At 39.3% G+C, this 19,782-nt stretch overlaps 4 protein-coding genes and 1 long non-coding RNA gene across 7 annotated transcripts in view; 3 read left to right on the top strand and 2 right to left on the bottom strand.

Annotated features, from left to right (window-relative positions):
- The window catches only part of LOC145453438 (histone H2A.V), a 215,225-nt gene that overhangs the window by 182,673 nt on the left and 12,770 nt on the right, over positions 1 to 19,782 (top strand). The gene's annotated exons all lie outside the window — the stretch shown is intronic.
- Positions 1 to 19,782, bottom strand: part of LOC145453424 (carnitine O-palmitoyltransferase 1, liver isoform-like) — a 76,524-nt gene that overhangs the window by 28,459 nt on the left and 28,283 nt on the right. The window lies entirely within an intron of this gene.
- The window catches only part of LOC145453444 (uncharacterized), a 46,319-nt gene that overhangs the window by 10,661 nt on the left and 15,876 nt on the right, over positions 1 to 19,782 (top strand). The gene's annotated exons all lie outside the window — the stretch shown is intronic.
- LOC145453429 (complement C1q tumor necrosis factor-related protein 4-like) lies at positions 6,106 to 18,535 on the bottom strand. Its single transcript, XM_080331416.1, has 4 exons — positions 18,100 to 18,535; positions 15,548 to 15,654; positions 9,639 to 10,069; positions 6,106 to 7,725 (listed from the first exon to the last, which is right to left on the bottom strand). Exons 1-4 carry the CDS (start codon positions 18,507 to 18,509, stop codon positions 7,546 to 7,548), a joined length of 1,128 nt encoding a protein of 375 aa, XP_080187542.1. The 5' UTR covers positions 18,510 to 18,535; the 3' UTR covers positions 6,106 to 7,545.
- On the top strand, positions 10,506 to 14,679 carry LOC145453439 (uncharacterized). The gene is made up of 4 exons (XM_080331427.1): positions 10,506 to 11,807; positions 12,398 to 12,722; positions 13,397 to 13,541; positions 14,056 to 14,679. Exons 2-4 carry the CDS (start codon positions 12,602 to 12,604, stop codon positions 14,165 to 14,167), a joined length of 378 nt encoding a protein of 125 aa, XP_080187553.1. The 5' UTR covers positions 10,506 to 11,807; positions 12,398 to 12,601; the 3' UTR covers positions 14,168 to 14,679.

The raw sequence follows: 19,782 nt of genomic DNA on the forward strand, positions 1-19,782 counted from the left end.
GGATTCATATGCATCACCATGCGTTTCTCTCTGAAATAGTCGTTGTTCGCTGGTTCTGGAATTCGAGGCAATTTTATCAGTGGATAATAAAAATGAACAAATCGGTCAATTTATTTTAATTTGCATTGGCACAAACATCAAACAATTTAAGACATAGTTAGTGGAATTTATTATTATTACAATAACTTGAGTCTTTCAAAACCACAAAATTGCGATACAAGGAAAAGAGTATGGAATAGATGGTGTGGAACTGATAAAATTGCTAATAAACCAAACCAATGATGATGAAGAGAGGAAGGTATCGAAACGACTTGAGTACTGGACCACTATATAATTCTTGCTGTCTAATTAGACTAATTAGAGCGAAAAATACTGGCAATAAAATTCTAATCTAATTTCTGAAACGTTTCCATGCTCTGATGATGTTAATTCTAATATCGTGTTTCTTGTTTTCCTGAAATTGCTACAGCCGAGAACTGTATAGTGCGAAACGAGTCAAAGCTTGTTCTATACAGAGATTAGCCATTCTCGTGCTTATGAGAATATCTCTGATTTGACATGAACTGAACTTGGTTCAATTTCCTAGTTTTAGCAAATTCAGTAATTCCAATTCTTATTCTAATCTAATTTTGAAAATCACTGTGTTGACATAATTGTAATTTCGAAATACTGAAAATTTTCTAGTTGTCTGTTGGAGTTTCTAGTCAGTATTTGACATCGGACAAGCATTATATCGTCACTAGAATTCTGCGAATAACCTCATTATGCTTTGATTGGAAAGTCAATTTTCGTCTGACTATAGCTCTCTTGGTGACACGGACAGTCGGACACGCACCGCGCCATGTAACTGTGCCTGAAACAGAAACAAAATGGCAGACGCGCTTTCCCGATCGCATATAGCATTTGCGATAGAATAAGTAACCTGGAGAAATATATCGCTGGTTGTATCAGCATCAGTTTATTAATAATTCCTTCATTTCAACACACCACAATATTGCGATACAATGAATAGATAGGAAGGTTTCGAAAAGACATGGAGTATAGTCCTTGACGCAAGCATTCGCTCGACGGCCAAATGCTCATGTAGGCTATACTTGCGAAGATCGAACGAAGCGTATTACATTTTAATGGACACGTTTGCAATCTCAAGGTTCAAGTTCTCGCCTGACGAACGGTTTGATATGATTCGTACAGAAATCGAAATTTCATTTCTGATCGTCGTTGAATAGTCGACTTTTAGCCTTTAGTGAATATCGCTATGTTATTTATCAATGAGTATGTAGTCTACAAGAAATATTCTATTCGTTTTGAAGCAAAATATGCATTCGAAATAATAAGGAATATCAAATTAGTTTTTTCAATTCGATTCCACCGACGAAATATCTTATGAATTTGAAAGAAAATAAATCTTCGACATAATATTATAGAAATAGCGAATTAGGTATTTCAAACCGATTTGATTTATTTTCCCAAATCGGAAAACGGAGATGAATTACAGACTCACCGTTTCTTCCCGTTTTTTGCACGTCGACCATCGTTTCATTTAAAATTTGCCGACCAGCCTCGTTATACTTTTGGTAAAAAAACGTTTATTCGCGTATTCGCGAAATTATTAGTTTAGATATTATGCAACTCCGATCAGCTAAACGCTGAAATCTTTAATCTGCCCAGTGTTAAACCCTCACTGTCTTGGCCAGAGAGAGTCTCTATATTTGAACGATCGGTTCGTGTTGAGAAAAAGGCTGTCTAACTCTCAGATATCTCTCTTACGGGTCGGCTCATATAGGCTTCCGCCCGTACGCTCGGAAATTGACCGAAAATATAATTCCCGCACTTGATTCCGCGCCAATTTCAGTCCAAGCCAAGTCCTGGATGGAGCAGGATGGTGATTACGACGCATCTATATGGCCCTATTATCCAGTCCATATTCAATTCAGCCTGATATTGCATTCGTATTAGTCACCCGATCAACCTAATTTTTGCGGATATGTTATTTTCGAAGTGGTCTGGTGCACAAGACCTTAGTATAGTCAAGCACCAATAACCCCACAATACTATACAACACACGGCGCATCAATCATTGCATCAAAGTTTGAAGACTTCATTTGATAACACCCCACCCCCGTAATCATCTGTGTCCCTATATATCAATGCTGGCCAACCTTTTCAGGCAACGGGCCACATTCAATTGACGAATTATTGCGCGGGCCACTAGCCGCGCGAGGCGCGAAAATTTTTTGAAGTTCATAGGTCAATAATATTGTCATTTGACTATATTGCGGGCCTGTTGTATATTGCTGTGCTAATTTAGCGAGGACTGGGGTATTCGGCGCTTGGACATATCGATATCGAAAGATGCGACCAACATGCGTCAATCATTTGGTGCCTAGGTTTCATAGTCGACGGTCTTGCTGCGAGCGCAAACGCAATGTCGCATATGTTGAACGACACTTTGTCTCGTAATCGCGAATATAGTTATACTCAATCTGATACATTATGTGTTCTTCCATTTTCACAAAAGGGCAACAATAATAAAACATGAAATCGAGTGACAACATGTTGCGCCAAGCTTGTAGAAAATTTTCATCATTGATAAATCTACCGCAAATTATTCTTCTTTATTGTAGTGTACGAAGATATACCAATATGTGTATGGCTGATGGATCTGTCAATGCGTCGGAACCGATATTCTAGTCATCACATCTCAAGTGTTGCGGCCAGACTAATCAAATTTTTGGTTGGTGTTGCAAGTTCACAATCTGTGCAATCCATTTTTGATGATATTAGAAATTTCGGAAATGACCTCGCGGACCACTCAAAACCTTCTCGCGGGCCACGGGTTGGCCGGCTCTGCTATATATGAAACAAATGATCGCTTTACTATATACACTGTAAACATCGAATTTTTCAAGTTGTACTGCTTCGAAGTATCAAAAGATATAAGCGTACACGAATATTTTAAAATAATTTGCCTCGGTTGTTCGTACCTGATAAAGATGTCCTCTCCCATAATACATGATCCTCGTCTAAAGGAACAGTGTCGGCATCATTTCAAAGCACCACAAGACTCCATTGCAATGAAAAGATAGGAAGGTGTCCAAACGACTTGGACGACCTGTCATTTTGGAACGTATTGCCACAACATATTCGCGAATTGCTCTTATCACTGATTTATAAATGACTTGTTTGAATAACTCTCATCAGCATATGTTGCTGCCTTACATCACACAGACATTGCTCTTTTAAACTGACATACATTGCAGTCAGACCACGTACAGACAGTGATGTGCCCAAGGTCGTATAGATATTCTCTATATCATTGGGCCTGATTAGTAGTCCAATTGTGACCGTCGTGGTGGTACGTCGTGTGCAGTGTCGTGCGCGGCGACGTTTGCGGGGTTCGAAATCGAAACCCCGTACGTCTGAAATGCCAATTATGTATCCAGTAATTAGAGGCTCACTTGCAATTAAGCAATTGGTATCATGCTGTTGCCTTTCAAACGAACAATGCGATGACAGTTTTCAAGGCCTCGCATTTCTGAGTTGAAATATGAATGGGAACATTAGAAGTCACACTGATTTGCAATTAATATTCATTGATCATGTTTTAAGTTTGTGTGAAAATCATACTTTAAAAAGGTATTATTCCACTATGTTGATGCAAAAATTATTTTGTGCACCAACGGGGCCTACGACAAGTTATCGTAGGCCCCGGCACCAATAATCTATGGTAATTACATGTGTAGTTGCATTTGTATTGTAGGAGATCTCTGTTTTTGTGATCAGCGAGAATTTAGGGTTCCACGAAGGCCAGCAGAAGAGCCCACGTGCTCCGCGGGTTATAGTTAGAGTTAAGAATCACTGCTCTAAAGACTCCTCTTCTTTTCTTCCTTGTTTGCTATCCTTTCTGATGGGACATGGAAGCCGCGAATCATTTGCGCGCCTCGCTCGCACGTGGTGACTCGTAGAAGTCGCAGAGTTGCGGCAAGGGCTATCGTCAGTTTTGCAAGCTCGCGCCAGACTTGTGTCAGCTAAAAGAGCTGTCTCCTGCCATTCAGTGTCAACCTCCTGAAGCTTGTCATATGCATCCTTGATAAATTCGGACAGTTTCGACATATATTAAAACCCGACAGAGTGTCTTCCTGAATGTGATCGCACGAGCCATTCACGATACGCCCCACCGTCGGTGAAACTTTAGTCAGTCGCGCGGTATAATGATCCAATCGCGGAGCGCAATTGTTTCTCACAAACCATCATTGCTTGAGTGGAATATCGCGAGACAGCTGAGAACGGGCTGTTACCAGATCGTGAATGGCCGCGTAAATACCACGGGAATGTGCAATCTCCTCAATGTATCCGTCAATTTGCAAATTCATTGTTAGCGACTGTGTATTACATCACCTTGGTTTCTGTTTTAAGTAAATTTAACGCGCGGCTCGATCTAATAATCGATAGTAATCGGCGCTATCTCTGTTCGTCGTATATAAGTAATCAATTGCCAGCTTGTAGTTCTTTTGGTAACTTTGCGGTAAGACGGTCGATGATTCGTAGTAAAGCGTTGTTATAAATCCCACTTATTTGTGCGAATAAGCCACCACTCTCCGCTACATCAGTGTCGGGTGGCAGATTTGGACAAGCCAAGGTAATATGGACAAGTAGTTATCAGTTATCAACTTGTGTCGAGCTTCTCGAGAAAGTTCAGCGTTTGTAGAATGATATATTTTCGATTTGACAGAATATTAAGAACTATATAATAGAACTTGAAACTTGACGGATCAGCGTATGTTGTAAATCACACGTTGTAATACAAAGCCAGGAATACAATACACTGCTTATTTACGACTCGTGGGAATTCGTCACAATGGTCCGATAACTGTTTTGATTGGTGATGTGGGCTATCGGTACTCGATTATAGTTGAGTCAAGCTATAGAAATTAATTTTTATAGTCAAGCAATCCATGAGAAGTTTCGGGAGTATGAATTTTCAAACCGTGGAGCGAATTTATTCGGACTGGCAAATCAGAATTATAATGAGGCATATTCAAAATACAATTGTTCGATATAGGAATTATCGGTACAATCACATAATAAGAGTAAATTCGTCTATATTGTTTTCAAACCAGTGATGTTTTACTCTGATCAAATCCGTCTCCATTCCAGAATTTGTCTCCGTAAGATGAATCGATTATATTATTTGTATCAGAATTGTGGCCGTCGTGCACGAATTTAATATTCAATTCTTACGGCTACAGAACTTTCATTCGTTTTTATAATTCATCAAAATGTGGGTTTATTTCAACTCGGAAAGTTTGTGACAAGCTACTCGTTTGCTTAAAACGCTACTCGTACAATATACATACATGAAATGCAATAGTCTTACCAACGAGTGAAAAAATGCCACCGAACACAACCAAGGGAACTTAACATCTTGCGGTTGCACTTCTGAAATCCTCAAGGTTCTGTAACCCTTCCCTATCAACCAACCACGTGCTTCTACCGGAAATATTTAGAGACATTTATAGTAAAGAATTGTTTTTCTAAGCCGTAAAAATATGCCGGAATATTAGGCTTACCATATTTTGGAAATCTAAAAAGAGGACACTTTTTCAGAAACTTCAGACTTGCAAAACCAGAGAAGAATTCTCAAAAACCGGGTAATTTTCCCCACTTTGCGATCGGTTGACTAAAAAAAAAAGGGTCTTCTTTTCGCTCAGAGCTAAGATCACCGTTTTTCACTCCGAAATACCCGTCGGAGCGTCACTTCTGTGCTAATTTGCGGCATATCACTCGAAATTTGCTCTAGATCTGACCAAATTTTCAAAAAAGAGGACAAAATCTCAAAAAAGAGGACAAAAGGGCGTCCTCCGAGGACACTTTCAAAAAAGTCGAAAAAGAGGACAAATCCTCTTAAAAGAGGACGTATGGTAAGCCTACGGTATATCTTGTTCGGACCAATTAGGGATCGGATCATGATCAACTGTCTTTCACTGTGCTACCGACGTCCGACAGCTTCGGATTGAATAGCCTACATCTGTTAAATCGTTACCATAGGGAAAGTCCATTGTCTGCGATGGTCAAGTCATAGTATCGCCATAACCAAAGACATAAACAGCCAAGAAATGCCTGTTAAATCGTAAAAACCTACCGATATATAGATCTATTTGATAGTGAGACGATAATTGGGGATCAAATAAAAACAATGGGAACAAATTGTCTTTCACAATATCCGAATTGAATACATATGATTGTAATGACTAGGGCCATTTTTATATGACCTTAAAAAATCAATTATATGACTTTATTTTTGGGAAAATATGACTTTATATGACTTTATGCGAAAATCGTGTATTTTTTCATGTAACCAACGTCACTCATGGAACTGACGAGTAAAACATGAACAACATAACAGTAATACACATCTATTTTTAGTTTAAACCACATTTGTAGTACAGTTTCGTGTAGTGTGGAATGTTGGAGTCTTTAAAGTTACGATTTGGACGTAAAAATGACTTTAGTAAGGAAAATGAGCGCTCCACAGACGGTGATGTTGGTTGACACTTCTGCAGTTTTGCATACAGCGCTGGTGAAATGTCTTGTCTTTGTAGCTCCATAACTTCAAATGACGTCCCACTTCAGTGCACAGAAGTAAAACAGATTGTGTAGCAACACAATGCAATGTGTGACCTCATAATGCAATGTGTGACCTCATAGCAGAGATGAGCACGGATTAGGATTAGGTTTTGAAAAAACAGGATTTGTGAAATTTTGTCGGATTTGGATTGGATTTGGATTAGACATTTTTTTCAGAACGGATCAGGATTTGGATTGGATTTACATATTTTCTGGGAGATTGAAATGTCGTGTGGCGAATGGCGACAAACTTTATTCAGATCAGTTATTAATGTACTTATGGTTACTAGGTTATCTTGAATCAAGTGAATCGTTGGTTGTGAAAGAAAATTTTCGAATCATTCCATTGCATAATTTAGTTTTTTTTTATGAATTTCCAGTTGGAATCGGATTAGGATTGGACATGGACTTGAATATGAAAAAGTTATGGATTAGGTTTTGGATTTGGATTTGAAGGTTCGGATTTGGATTGGATTAGGACATAGAAATTTCAAATCCGCTCATCTCTGCCTCATAGGTCTGCGACTGTAATGTTATGTAGGCTAACCTTACAGTTTGCCTTCGCTCGATCAGAAATTGCCCTACTTTCTTAGTGCGTAATTGCTTCAATTGGCACTTTTTATTTAAAGTATACAACAATATGACTTTATAACTCAAATATGACCTAACCAGGAAAATATGACTTTATATGACTTTATAACTTTCTTAATATACCCCATATGGATGCGGTTTTTGCGTTAAAATTGATTTCACGACTTACTGATGCATAGAAAAAAATATGACTTTAATGACTTTAAATGGCCCTAGTAATGACGTTCTCCCATTGAAGTCCTTCCATACTGAGCTGTAGCCGACCCAAAATGTAAATAAATACAATGTTGAATGTTGCTATATAGGCTTCGTGTCCGACATTAACTATAATCCGAACACTAGATATCCGTTGAATGTGATGTAGTTCCCTAGATTGCTGTACACTGCGTAGTCATCATCATTGTAGCTCCGTAGCCAAATCGCGTCGCCTTCCTTCAGATCGAGCATGACGCTTTGGCCCTGCATTTCACGCGCTCTGGTCTGGCTGTCGTTGTAGATTATCGACTGAAACAAGATTGAAAGTGATTGGAGTTGGTTTACGGACTGGTCGCTTTTAGATTGGATTTTCTAGTACCTTATCGTACCGGCAGACTTGGACAACTAGAAAATACCGAGCTCTTTTAAATAAGATCGGAATGAGAATTGTAGCTACACATTTTTTCTGAAATTACAGCAACATCGTTTTTGCTAATTTGAATAGAATTAGAATTATAGCTAGGGCCGTAACAGCACTTCTTCAGCCCCCCCCCAAAACTTTGGTCGTGGGCCCCCCATAGGATTATAAACCGAAGCCCCCCAGACCCCCCTCCGTCGATACCCTGTTTACCGCTATTTATCATATGCGTGGAGAGTTTGTTTAGTTAATCAGCTTTTGTCGCCTAAGCGCGCGAAGCGCGAGAAATTTATAGAATTCATGACTGAATCGGTCAGTATAATCGGGAATTGCATTTATATTGTTATCAATCTTTATCTTCTCTCTGCTCACGTTATCAGATTTGCCGATAGAGCTGAGTGAAATGTGTTTGAAAAGGTAGGACCACTCAATAATAATTAAACATCTTCGGGCGTATACCCGTTGGCAGGAACGGAACAGCACCTCGTCAGGCCCCCAAAAAGGTGGGTCTTGGGCTCCCATAGGGTGGTCAAACGACCCCTCCATCACGTTGTTCGCGTTTGTCACGAAATCATCTGTACTGAATTGTGACCCAGTTCGATAATTTATGATAAAATCGGTCAATCAGATCGGCGATTGCATATATTATGCTATCAATTTATTGTTCTCTCTTCTCACGTAATTAGATCTACTGGTAGAGTTGAGTGAAGTGTCTTGAAAACGGGAGGGCCCGTAAATGATAATTAAACATCTTCGGGCGGGCGGACCCGTTGATATGACTTCGTTACATGATGTTATTTCGTGACTTTCGTGACCAGTCTGCTACATCAGAAAATATAGAATCGCCAAAACGTAGGCTTCTAAACTAAGAGACGCAGACGATTTCAAATTGGTATTTCTTCACTGGCATAAAATTTTTCCCAGCGGGATGGTATTTGTCTTGTGACTCACAAGTTGTGAGGCTCAGATTGCAAAGACAGGAACATTCGGCGCCAGTCATTTAGGCGCCTATTTATGGACAATTAAACCTATATGTATTTTGTATATATAACGAAGTCTTTGGTCAGCATAAGGGCATAGACCCTTTCGGCCAAGGTTTTCTCGCTGCCGATCGTTCTGGCATACTTCTTGGAGTCGCATGTTATATGGCCTAAAACTTGATTGTATGTCTTGGTGGGTCGTGGCGCGGTAACGGCCCAATACCCAATAATAAAGATAAATGGACACTTGAATTCGCGCGCAGCGTGCAAAAAATTTGAAAAATTGCATAAATTTTGAAAATATACTCTATGATTTATGCTAATTCACGAAATAATTTTGGGCCCCCTTCGAGCTCGCCCCCCCCCAATTGGGGGGTTTGGGGTGCGGCAGTTACGGTGCTGATTATAGCTATATAGTTTGTTTCCCAAATTAGATTAGAATTAGAGTCACTGCATGGATTCTCGAAAAATTGGAAATTGAATCGAGCTCAGTTCATATCAAACAGAAATCGTGCTAAGCAGGAGAATGGCAAATGTCTGTAACAACAAGCTTCTGGCTCGTTTCGCACTATATGCGGTTTCCTGTAGCTAACGAAAATTAGAGCGTAGAAATATTTCACAGATTAGATGAGAACTAGAATTACAGCAAAGAAACATTTTATCATATTAGATTACCAACATTTGGTTAAATTAAATAACTAGAATTATGGTCGCGTCCAAGTCTGGCGGTGATATGCACTGCACGGGAGTCGTTTTACGGAATCTTCGCTTTTATATTAGAATTTCTAAATTACGTAAATTGCATCGTCGTATGTTGAATATACCTGCACTTCGTTGAAGTTCTTCATTAACATAACCGATAACTTCTTCTTTGGAAATTTGCCAACATTATAGGAGAAAAAGTAAACGCCGTTAGTTGGCGCTCTGAACTCTCTTGCTTCGATGCTGAAACCGTCACCGACATTGACCAGGACTTTGTCGAAGCTCACGCGGCCGTTTGGGGCACTTTCGGGACTCACCGGGCCGTCTATGGACATAGTTGTGTCTGCCATTTGCCCGCCTATAATGCTTTTAGTGCAGGTGACAGAAAACGCGATTTTTTGCGTGATTCGCGAAGCGTTGTGAGAGCTCGTTCTTTGCTTGAGTGGCTTCGTCTGCACCAAAGTGACTGCGGGTGGTTCGGTTTCCCGAATAATTCGCTGCAACGAGGCTTCAGTGGCTCGTTTCCGCCGCGTTAATGAAGAATCATTGGTATCTAGAAACGTCAAGTTGATCAAGATCTCGACTCGTTTAAAGTCCACCAAACATTTCGCTATAACGTCGCTATAACTAAAGTCTACTTTTCCAACAAAAAATCAAGATATGTCAAATATTCCTTTTCGCTCAGCCATATCTTGATCATGGTTATTGGTTATGTTTGTCACATTGTTTCAAAGTTAAACATGGACAAGATATGACCGAAAGTCAATGAAAACTTTACATGAACAGAATTATCCGAGAAAAAATGGTCATATAAGCTATAGACTACTCCAATTTTACAGCGACGATATATCGATTTCTCCCTTCACATGTCAGGGATATATAGAGTTCTTGGTATTGACGACACCGGATTCAATATCGTGAGGTGAAAATTCAAAATTTGGATTAGCTGCGAAGACATTCACTGCGATTGAGAACGCATGTACACTGTTAGAAAAATCGGTAAATTTTACATCTATTTAACTGGTGAACTCGTATACCAACTCATTAGTAAAGATAATTACCAGTCATTTCTGGTATACTGTTAGAGAAATTGGTAAATTTTACATCTCTTTAACTAGTAAACAAGTATACCAACTCATATTTACCAGTTATTTCTGGTAAAGCAGACGGATGTTGAGAACGGCAGATGGGTGAGCAGGTCATGATGGTTGGATTACAATGTAATCGGTGACTTGTGGCGTATAGGTGAGATAGGCAACGATAGCAACAGGCCTGATGCGCACTATACTATCGCTTGGTATATGTATAGGTGTATAGAGTTGTAAACTAATATGAGAATATTTGATTCTTGCAGTAGATGCATTTGTGCACAACTGCACATATTTATCCCGAAAAATCCGGTATAATTTAGAACCTTTGTTTTTCACTGAAATACTCTATTACCAAGCCTAGCCTTAGGCCTATAGTCCTTGTCAGGATTATAGGATAGTTAACTCTATACGTTGACGTCAGAATTAGGTTTATCATGTTTCAATCGCCATTCGGACTTCTATGAATGTCGCGGACCTTTTGCGTCAGAAGTAATACAGCGGGATCATTGCCCCGACGCCAGCTGCGAGCATTCTCGGTAATCACTCTCGCCGCGCAACCGCTCATTGGCCTCATTTTGCCAGACAGCATGGTTGACGTACACCAATCGCAGTGAGCCCTGGGAGTAGGGCACTATGATGTAATAATCTCGCTGGGTGTGCGTGTACTTTGGTTTGATACACTCGAGTCGCTGTTACGCAGTGCGCGCGAATATGTAACAGAGTCTGTTCGTTGCAGTGGCAATCTCGTATTTAGACGGGATGCTGGTGCGCAGAGATATCAAGCCATGTTTTGTTTTACCTATATATAGATAGATGAAGAGCTGGAATGATTTTAGATTTAGTTTATTTATATTCAAGTGACCATGTTTAGCTACCGGTATGTGAAGCATCTGTACTTACTTACTGGCGCCTAGCCAGCCGGAAAATAATGCTTGGGATTTGAAATATGATGAGGGAGTTCGATTTTTTTAACGAATTTACTAATATTGCATCAATTCATTACTGACTTATTGAATTGCAACTGAATATTAGCGTCAGAATTGTCGTTTCTAAGGATTGAGTTTTGCATTGATATTTAAGAAGCAACTAATTTTTGTTACGAAAATTGAGGCAAAATTTGGAATTTTGGCGGGTTCCGAGTGGATTATGCACATTCTGTCTCAACAAGGAGGGTTTCAGCATTGCTGGCTCTTCCGTCAGGTAAAGTATAAGGGGACATGATACATGACTGACTGTTTTGTTGTATTGAGCCATCATGGTCAAAATTTGAATATTGGAAAAATTAGAATGTTTGTTCAACTTCTAAAATATATGGCATTTCTGGTCGTTGATCTGTGTCGAGCTACCTTTTGCGCATAATATGGCTGCTTCGAGATTGAATGGCGTTCTTGAACTACTGTCTCACGGCGAGTTGATTTTTCACAGCTATTGGATTATCTTCCCTTGCATGGATTTCATATCGGACTGTCACTGTATACAGTGCTCAAGCATAATGTATAAATAATTCTGTGTTCTAATTTTAATTCTAATATAATTTTTGGTTTTCCTGTCTGTAACTGCAACTGTATAGTGCGAAACGAGCCAAGCTTGCTTTACAGACATTTGCTACTGCCATATAATTCTAATGTAATTTGATAAAATCTGAAAATTTTCTAGTCCATGCCTGCTTGTGTGTAATGTACTCTTATGGGAATTTGATTTCCAATGATTTTCGATATCGGACTCAAATTTTCCTATTTTATTATGTCAAGCTTTTTATGGTATAACCCATGTACTTGGTCTTTTTACAGTCAAATTAGAAATGGAGAAGTGTGTCGGTGAAATCCTAGCCAATCAAACTACTGATGTGCATGAAGAAGTCATTTCCCATCTTATTAAAGTTGGAGTTGGAAACATAGAAGAAGCTCAATTTTTAGAGCCAGTCGACTTGGACTGTGTAATGCCTCCCATACGTGTCCAGTAACGAATCGAGGTTGGAGAAAGTAAAGCAAATAATGTCAAGATTTTCACTTCTATCAGAATGGGAAGATTATAAAGAATATCCTTCCTCTGTTGGGATGCTCGACCTGCCCTGTGCATTCTCTGGAGAACAACGTCTAAATTATTCAACATATGGTAAGGACAATGCAAGGCTGCTATTATTACTATGTACTTCGCTAATTATTCACCAGTCATAGTGTTATTGGACACTGGCAAATCATTCATTTTCAAAACAACATTTGAAGTAATTTAAAACCGAAATCAATTCCAGCATTTCAAATTATTCACTTCACGTTCTCCCTTCGCAGGCCGCATGTTGGTTACTCCTGGTATATTGCAAAACGAGCTTGAGGGAATGCACTGTGATTTGATATGAGCTGAACTTGATTTTCGCAATAACCCTATTTCTTTCACTTTGCATAAAGATTATGTATCGATGTTCTGTTACATAATCTTTATGCAAAGTGCAGCCATTGTTAGCTCAGAGCCATCTCTACTAGTAGTGGCGTAGCCAGCAGGTGGGCATGCATTTCGGCTCATAAATAGCCATCTCCGTGTGACATGACCCTGCAACTTGGGCTTGGGCTGGCGGTGGATAAAATCTTAATAGTGAAAAAATGGAAGAATGAATATTAATAACATAATTCATTCACAAGTCATATGTTTTCATTACTCATTTTACAACCCGTGCTAAAGAGTGTTCGTAATTTGGGCCACGAAAATATGGTAACCCTATATAAGACATTACTTCTACGTCTATACTTGAATAGCAGCACTGACTACTCTATCACTTAACTGTTTATTTTTAGGCCCAATCCTCTTCAACTCAAAGGGGTTAGTAATAACTGCGGAGAGAAGCGCAATATTTTCGACCGACAGCTTCTGCGTCGTATTCTACGTGTTTAACATGGAGTATCCGCAAGAGCTGATAGCTACTCTGGAATTCATACAAAGGTAAGCTGAGTGAGAATGAAACCAATGTGAGCAGTCAGTAACAACGAAGCAATATTAATTTGAAATCATGTGCCTCTTTTAGTTCGCGTTCAAGCGATTTTAATATCTTAACATAGCAGTAAGGAAGTGACAAAATAGCATCATCTAACTAAGTCATTATACCAACGGACCCACCCGAATATGTTAAATTATTTTTTACGCGTCCTATATTTTCCAAGGCAACATCTCACTAAGCGATACCTGTAAATCTGATTACGTGGGCAGGGAGAGGATCAAATTTTTATAGCAATATATAAGCAATTCCAGATATTTTGACCAATTCAATCATGAATTATAGAATATTTTCGCGCCTGGTGCAATCCGGCTATTGGAGCTCACCCACTAACGTCGCTTATAAGTGGCGTTGAAAACGTATATCCTGACAGGGGGTCTGGGGCAGATTAGATTTATTTAAGAAATTATACCACGTACATAGCTATATTTGTTTATTAGATATATCTTTCATTTATCACAGGATCTTTGCTGAGATATCTGACAACGGGTCGCGGTCAAGTGCGATAAAGAAAAAGAATGTGCACATCAAGGTCAAGCAACTGATGACTGACTGCACACCAGAAATGCAATGACTAGGGCGATTTTTTTTACCCAAAAACGGAAGATTTGACATTTTTTGATTTTAAAAAACCTAATTTTGACCTGACATATCCGAATTAGGTGTTTTCCCACATAATGTTAGAATTGTACTACTCATCTTCATTCCTGGTTGGAACTGTCTATCCTTACGAAGTAGTTTGGCCTAAAAATTTTTTTTTATTTTTACAAAACTTTCTCATTTTTACATGAAACGAAATCTGGCCTTATGAAGAATTCCAGTATAGTTACTAAATTTTGTTTTAGTTCAATGAAAGATATTTTCCTACATTGTCTATGAAGTAGGCCACAACCTGAAAAATGTCAAATGATAAGTTCACCGACAGTGCAAATATCTACGATACAAACATATTGCAGGTTGCAAAAAAATTTTGACTTAGTAAACAATTTTGACAAAATTTTGACTTTTTTTTGACATGTCAAAAATGAATCGCCCTAGCAATGACAGAAATTTCAAAATCGTGGAAATAAATGCTTCGAGCTGCAACATTTAATTATTTCACAGAAGGATGAGAAGAGCGTCAGAAAACCTGAAGCCAATAAATGCTTCAGCCGGTTTGGGCTGTGACTTCAGTACCAGATTTAGTAGTGGTGAATTTACCAGAATCCTGGTAATCAGGAGGACCAGTGCCAGATTTACTAGTGGCGTAATTTACCAGAAATCTGGTAATCAAGAGGACCAGGATTTACTAGTAGCGTAATTTACCAGAAATTTTTAGTATCAAAGGTTACTAGAGCTGGTAAAACTGCTGCCCAGTCTGAGACTGGTAAATTTACCTGAATTTTTCTAACAGTGTAGCCCGACTCATCTACGGGTAGATAGGCTATAGCAGTCAAAGTAAGTCACTCGCACCAAGGACTTGGATTGGAATCGGTAACACACTAAAATAACCGCGTGACCAGAATCTTAATGGTCGCCTGTCGCCTTAAAAAATTCAAGCTATATGCTTCTACTGGATAAATACCAGCGTGCGAGTTGAGATTGAAAGATGATTTCTTGCACATTGATTCCCATTCACACCGTAACATATATGCCTATTCATCGCTTGCCCGATATTTGATAATAATGATCGTCCATCTATAGTACGAATGCCTCTTTTGGGCGCGTTATTCATTTATGTTATTCATAGTTTGTATAGGCCAAGGTGGGAGTGTGTGATTGACTTCAGAAAGTCGTTTCGACTCCTTATTTCTATTCATGATATTACTATTCTTATATTGAATTGATAGAAATGGTAATAAAATTATACTGATACTGACGAAACGGTTAGATCAGCTCGCAACAGAAATTGAATTGACGGCGGTTGCAACATTCACACACTTCAATCGTACCGCAATTTTCGTCGCTAACTCACCGAGACGAACTTCTTCAGTAAGTAGCCGTCCGTAAAATGTTGTCAATGATGCGCCGGGTTGACGGTGACCTTTATGACGCTTGCAATGTGCGACTCTGATCCAAATCCTGGAAGGTAATCGTCCGAATTTACGTCGATTCGTGTTGGTAAATTTACACGCTATAAATGAAATCTTCTATACGCTACATGAATACAACAGTAAAATGCTCTAAAACCTGAACATGCAGATTTTCCTACTTACGGTACGCTCACTCAATTCAATTTATTAATAACAATTTCATCATTTCAATACACCACAAGACTGCGATACTATGAAATGATAGGAAGGGATCGTAATGACTTGGAGTGGTCTTCGAAATCTGGTGATGCAAAAAGGAGGCACGCTGAATATAAAGGAAAAGAAGATAATATAAAAGGACATGCGGCAAAAAGAGGTGACATATGTGTCGGAAAGGCGAGATCGCTATGTTATGTCGTGGTTCGGTAAACTTGCGGGCTGACTAGTTTGTGGTGTTCATAGGGTTACGAGTGAATTCAACATGTTCAATTCAGAATTAAAAATACAATATCTTTATTATTATTATTATCTTTGGGTTATATTTTTCATCTGAACAAGTCACACACAGCAATGCGATAAGACACAATGCGATGTCATGAACAGATGGAGGATGTCGAACGATGACACGCATCAGTAGCGATTCTTTAAGAATGAATTTGTGATTTACGGTACTTCGTAATCACTATATAGCAGGGGTGGGCAAACTACGGCCCGCGGGCCGCATGCGGCCCTGCACACCGTTCTGTGCGGCCCGCGAGAGTCTAAACAAACTCATTAAAAAATATTGATAAAATGCGTATACTAAAAATCGAATTAATGCTGAGACTTGATGAAACTTTTTCTTAGTATATTTCACCATGATAATTCTAAGGCAGTGGTTTTCAAACTTGGGACGCACCCCGCTGGGGGGTGCAAGCATCTGAAGATGGGCGCGGAGCTGAGCTCAACTGACAAGTTTCTTCGCGCTTCGCGCGATCTACATCCCATTTATACTTGTTCCTCTATATTTTTAGTATGAACTTCATATTTAAAAAATCTCTCATCCACAGTCGTAACCTTCCATTCCATATAACTATCCGTTAGGTTTGCTGGCATCCTGGTTGCGTTTTGTGATATGGCGATAGGGGGGCGCGAATTCTTTTACCGTCATAAGGGGGTGGGGTGGCGTGTCTTAAAAAGTTATTGTGAGTTCTGGAATTGATCCAAAAGTGGTAAATCTATGAACGCATCGCTGCTTACAAATTTAAATTTCAATCCTGTTCTAAGAATCGGGACAATTGACTCTCATCTCGACAAATTGGTTATCGAGGTCGACCAGCTAATGAAATCTCGCCACCGTTTCTGATGCCTGTACGATATATCATCAAAGCAATGTTTAGATTGTTTTAAATAAGCATATATACAGAGGTGGTCAAAGTAGTCATCGTCGCTACTCAAGTAGAAGTAGAAATAATACCGGATTTCCACTCAAGTAGAAGTAGGAGTGGTGGTTCACAAGTAAGTGTAAGTAGGTATTCTGCGCGTATTTTTGCCTACAAACCTGAAAACTGTCAAGTAGAAGTAGAAGTAGTCTAAAATCATATGCTACTTAAAAGTAGTGTGAGTAGGAAAAATCTACTTCAAATACTTCGAAAAGTAGAAGTACTTTATTACTGACCACCTCTGCATATATATTATCTCGTTCTCACTATATAATCAAATACCAATTTTGCGTTTTGGTTAATATTTCCAATTTTATATAGTGCGGCCCGCGAATGGATTCAGATATTGAATGCGGCCCGCGAGCTCAAAAGTTTGCCCACCCCTGCTATATAGCCATTCAAAATGTAATACTCGCCACACGACCAATCATATGACTGAGCAGTTGAGCACTGTAAATACCTTCACTTCGAATCAGGGATGACTTGGGCAACTGGAAAATTATCAGTTTTTCAAAATTAGATTAGAATTAGAATCACTGAATTCGCGAAAACATTTAATAAAGTCCGGTCGGGCCTACGATAACTTATCTTAGGCACCGGTCCGGTTCACCTCAAATCAGAGTTCATCCACATACGCATACGAGATTAGCAAATGTCTACAGCAAGCTTGTCTCGTTTATCGCACTATGCAATTCTCCTGTAGCGTTTTCAGGAAAACCAGAAATTAGATTAGAGAATTAAAATTAGAATATAAAAATATTTCACAGTTTAGATTAGATTGAGGTTACAGGTATCAAGGTCTAATTATTGTAATTAGACAAATATAATTATCTGGCTTGGAGGGGAATAAGGTAACCCGAATATTTTGTCTGGTATCTGATTCCGGGAGTTAACGACATAGTACGGTGAGAATAATAACTAGAATGACAGATAGGAGAGATAAGAAATCGCCAGCAGAGATAAGACAAGTCGACAACAGAAGTCAATATGCGTGACAGTCTCTCCGACCAGTCCGACGATCAGAACTAAGCTGTGCTCAGTAAGAGATTATAGTTTCTATTTTCATATCTCACTTGTCTGCTTTTTCCAACTGAAGCATTATATCCAGGTCTGTCGAAGCCTTGAATTCCTTCTTGCCATCTTTTCTCACGACCCTGACTTCGTAATCGTTTTTCATCAATCTCAATCTTTCCCGCATTGACGCGTACGTGCTTATATTAAAAATATACAATCCAGCCGTCGGAGCCTTGAAGAGTCCTGCTGTTAAGTTATAGTATCCTCCCGTATTCATCTGTGTGTCCTCAAACAGAACGGGTGTGTGACGTCTATGCGTTTTCTTGATAGCTGTTAAGCGGCTCGTAGAAAACTCAGCCGCTCTGTCAAAGTTGCGATCCTCTGTCCTAACATCGTTCGGCCGAGCTATGCCGGACGCAGAAAACAGCGCTACTAAGTTAAGATACACTGCGAGTCGGCAAAACCTCATCTAAAAATGAGGTTTTCAGGTATTGTTGGAAATGGTCAACCTAAACTCGATCAACCGTGTATAATTCTAGTGGTATATAGGCCTATAATTGGACTAATTATAGCGAAATACCAGTAATGTAATTCTAGTCTGACTTGTGAAATGTTTGTATGCTCTAATTTTAATTCGAATCTAATTTCTCCTTTTCCTGCAAATGCAGCTGAATTGTGCGAAACGAGCTCAGCTTACTGTACGGACAGGCATTTGCAATTCTCGTGCTTACGAGAATGAACTCTGGTTTGATGTGAGCTAAACACAATGCAGTTTCCTAGTTTCGCAAATTCAGTAGTTCCTAATTCGGATCTAATTTTGAAAAGACTTCATAATCATAATTCTGATTCTAGATTAAGTTGGAAGAATATGTGCTAATTTGAAAACAAACTGTGCAGCTATCATCTAGTTTGAAAAAGCTGAATATTTTCTAGTCGGCCAAATCTGAGTCAACCTGACTTCTGTTGCAACTGTTTATTCTCGCTATACATCACTGTTACATTATTCAATTGTTCGCTGTAGTTCTGCACCTCCAAGAGTCTCAGATGCAGCCTGGGCGGCTCTGATGTTCACAATCGGTAGCAAGTGCGCGCCTGCGGTTGACGGAGCTATCAGGATCGCTAATCCATCATCTATACGAAGTCAGGAAAGCGAATTCCATGAGCTGCTAGCAGACTTCGGTTCACGCGATATTGTGAGAGCCTCATCTCAGCGATAAGAAAAAATGTATGTTAGGTAAACGTGTGGTATTCCCATCAGAAGCATCGCGGTCAATTTGAGCTTACATGGGTCGAAGCAGCTCTTGCTGTATAATAGCGTGATTACCGGCAACGAATATGCAATTATACGTACATTACATGTTACAACGCCATATATGGCCCCGCTTCGACTCCTGGCCTACACTGAAATTCTTTCCAAATGAGAGTAACCTATCTGCTCTAAAAGTAAATTGAAATTGATAAATTTTTGGCGTTGTGTTGTGGAAGCTATGCTTCATGCCGTGGGCAAACATTTAATGCATAATTCTATTTGTGCGAAAAATTATCAGGACGACAGATTTCCGAGATGCCGCGTTCGTTCATCCAATTATGTGCCTGGGAGTCGACTGCTATCAAAATCCGGCAGCCTAGTTTGTGCCAACAGAAAGAATTATTGTAGGCTATAATCTGAAAATAGTAGCCTACATTGGTTTTAATGCATCTGTTCGCCTCGATTACACGAATTTCTATGCCAGTGACGTCGT

Source organism: Botryllus schlosseri, chromosome 13 (assembly GCF_051294905.1).
Source record: "Botryllus schlosseri isolate E-star chromosome 13, Bs_hap1, whole genome shotgun sequence".
Classification (NCBI taxonomy): Eukaryota; Metazoa; Chordata; class Ascidiacea; order Stolidobranchia; family Styelidae; genus Botryllus; species Botryllus schlosseri.

Coding starts and splice junctions, on each gene's coding strand:
- LOC145453439 (XM_080331427.1), top strand. CDS start 12,602: ATGTCAAGATTTTCACTTCTATCAGAATGGGAAGATTATAAAGAATAT. Junction 12,723..13,396: donor TCTAAATTATTCAACATATG/GTAAGGACAATG, acceptor GTTTATTTTTAG/GCCCAATCCTCTTCAACTCA. Junction 13,542..14,055: donor ACTCTGGAATTCATACAAAG/GTAAGCTGAGTG, acceptor CATTTATCACAG/GATCTTTGCTGAGATATCTG.
- LOC145453429 (XM_080331416.1), bottom strand. CDS start 18,509: ATGAGGTTTTGCCGACTCGCAGTGTATCTTAACTTAGTAGCGCTGTTT. Junction 15,655..18,099: donor CAGTTGGAAAAAGCAGACAA/GTGAGATATGAA, acceptor ATTACCTTCCAG/GATTTGGATCAGAGTCGCAC. Junction 10,070..15,547: donor TACTGAAGAAGTTCGTCTCG/GTGAGTTAGCGA, acceptor TGACGTTTCTAG/ATACCAATGATTCTTCATTA.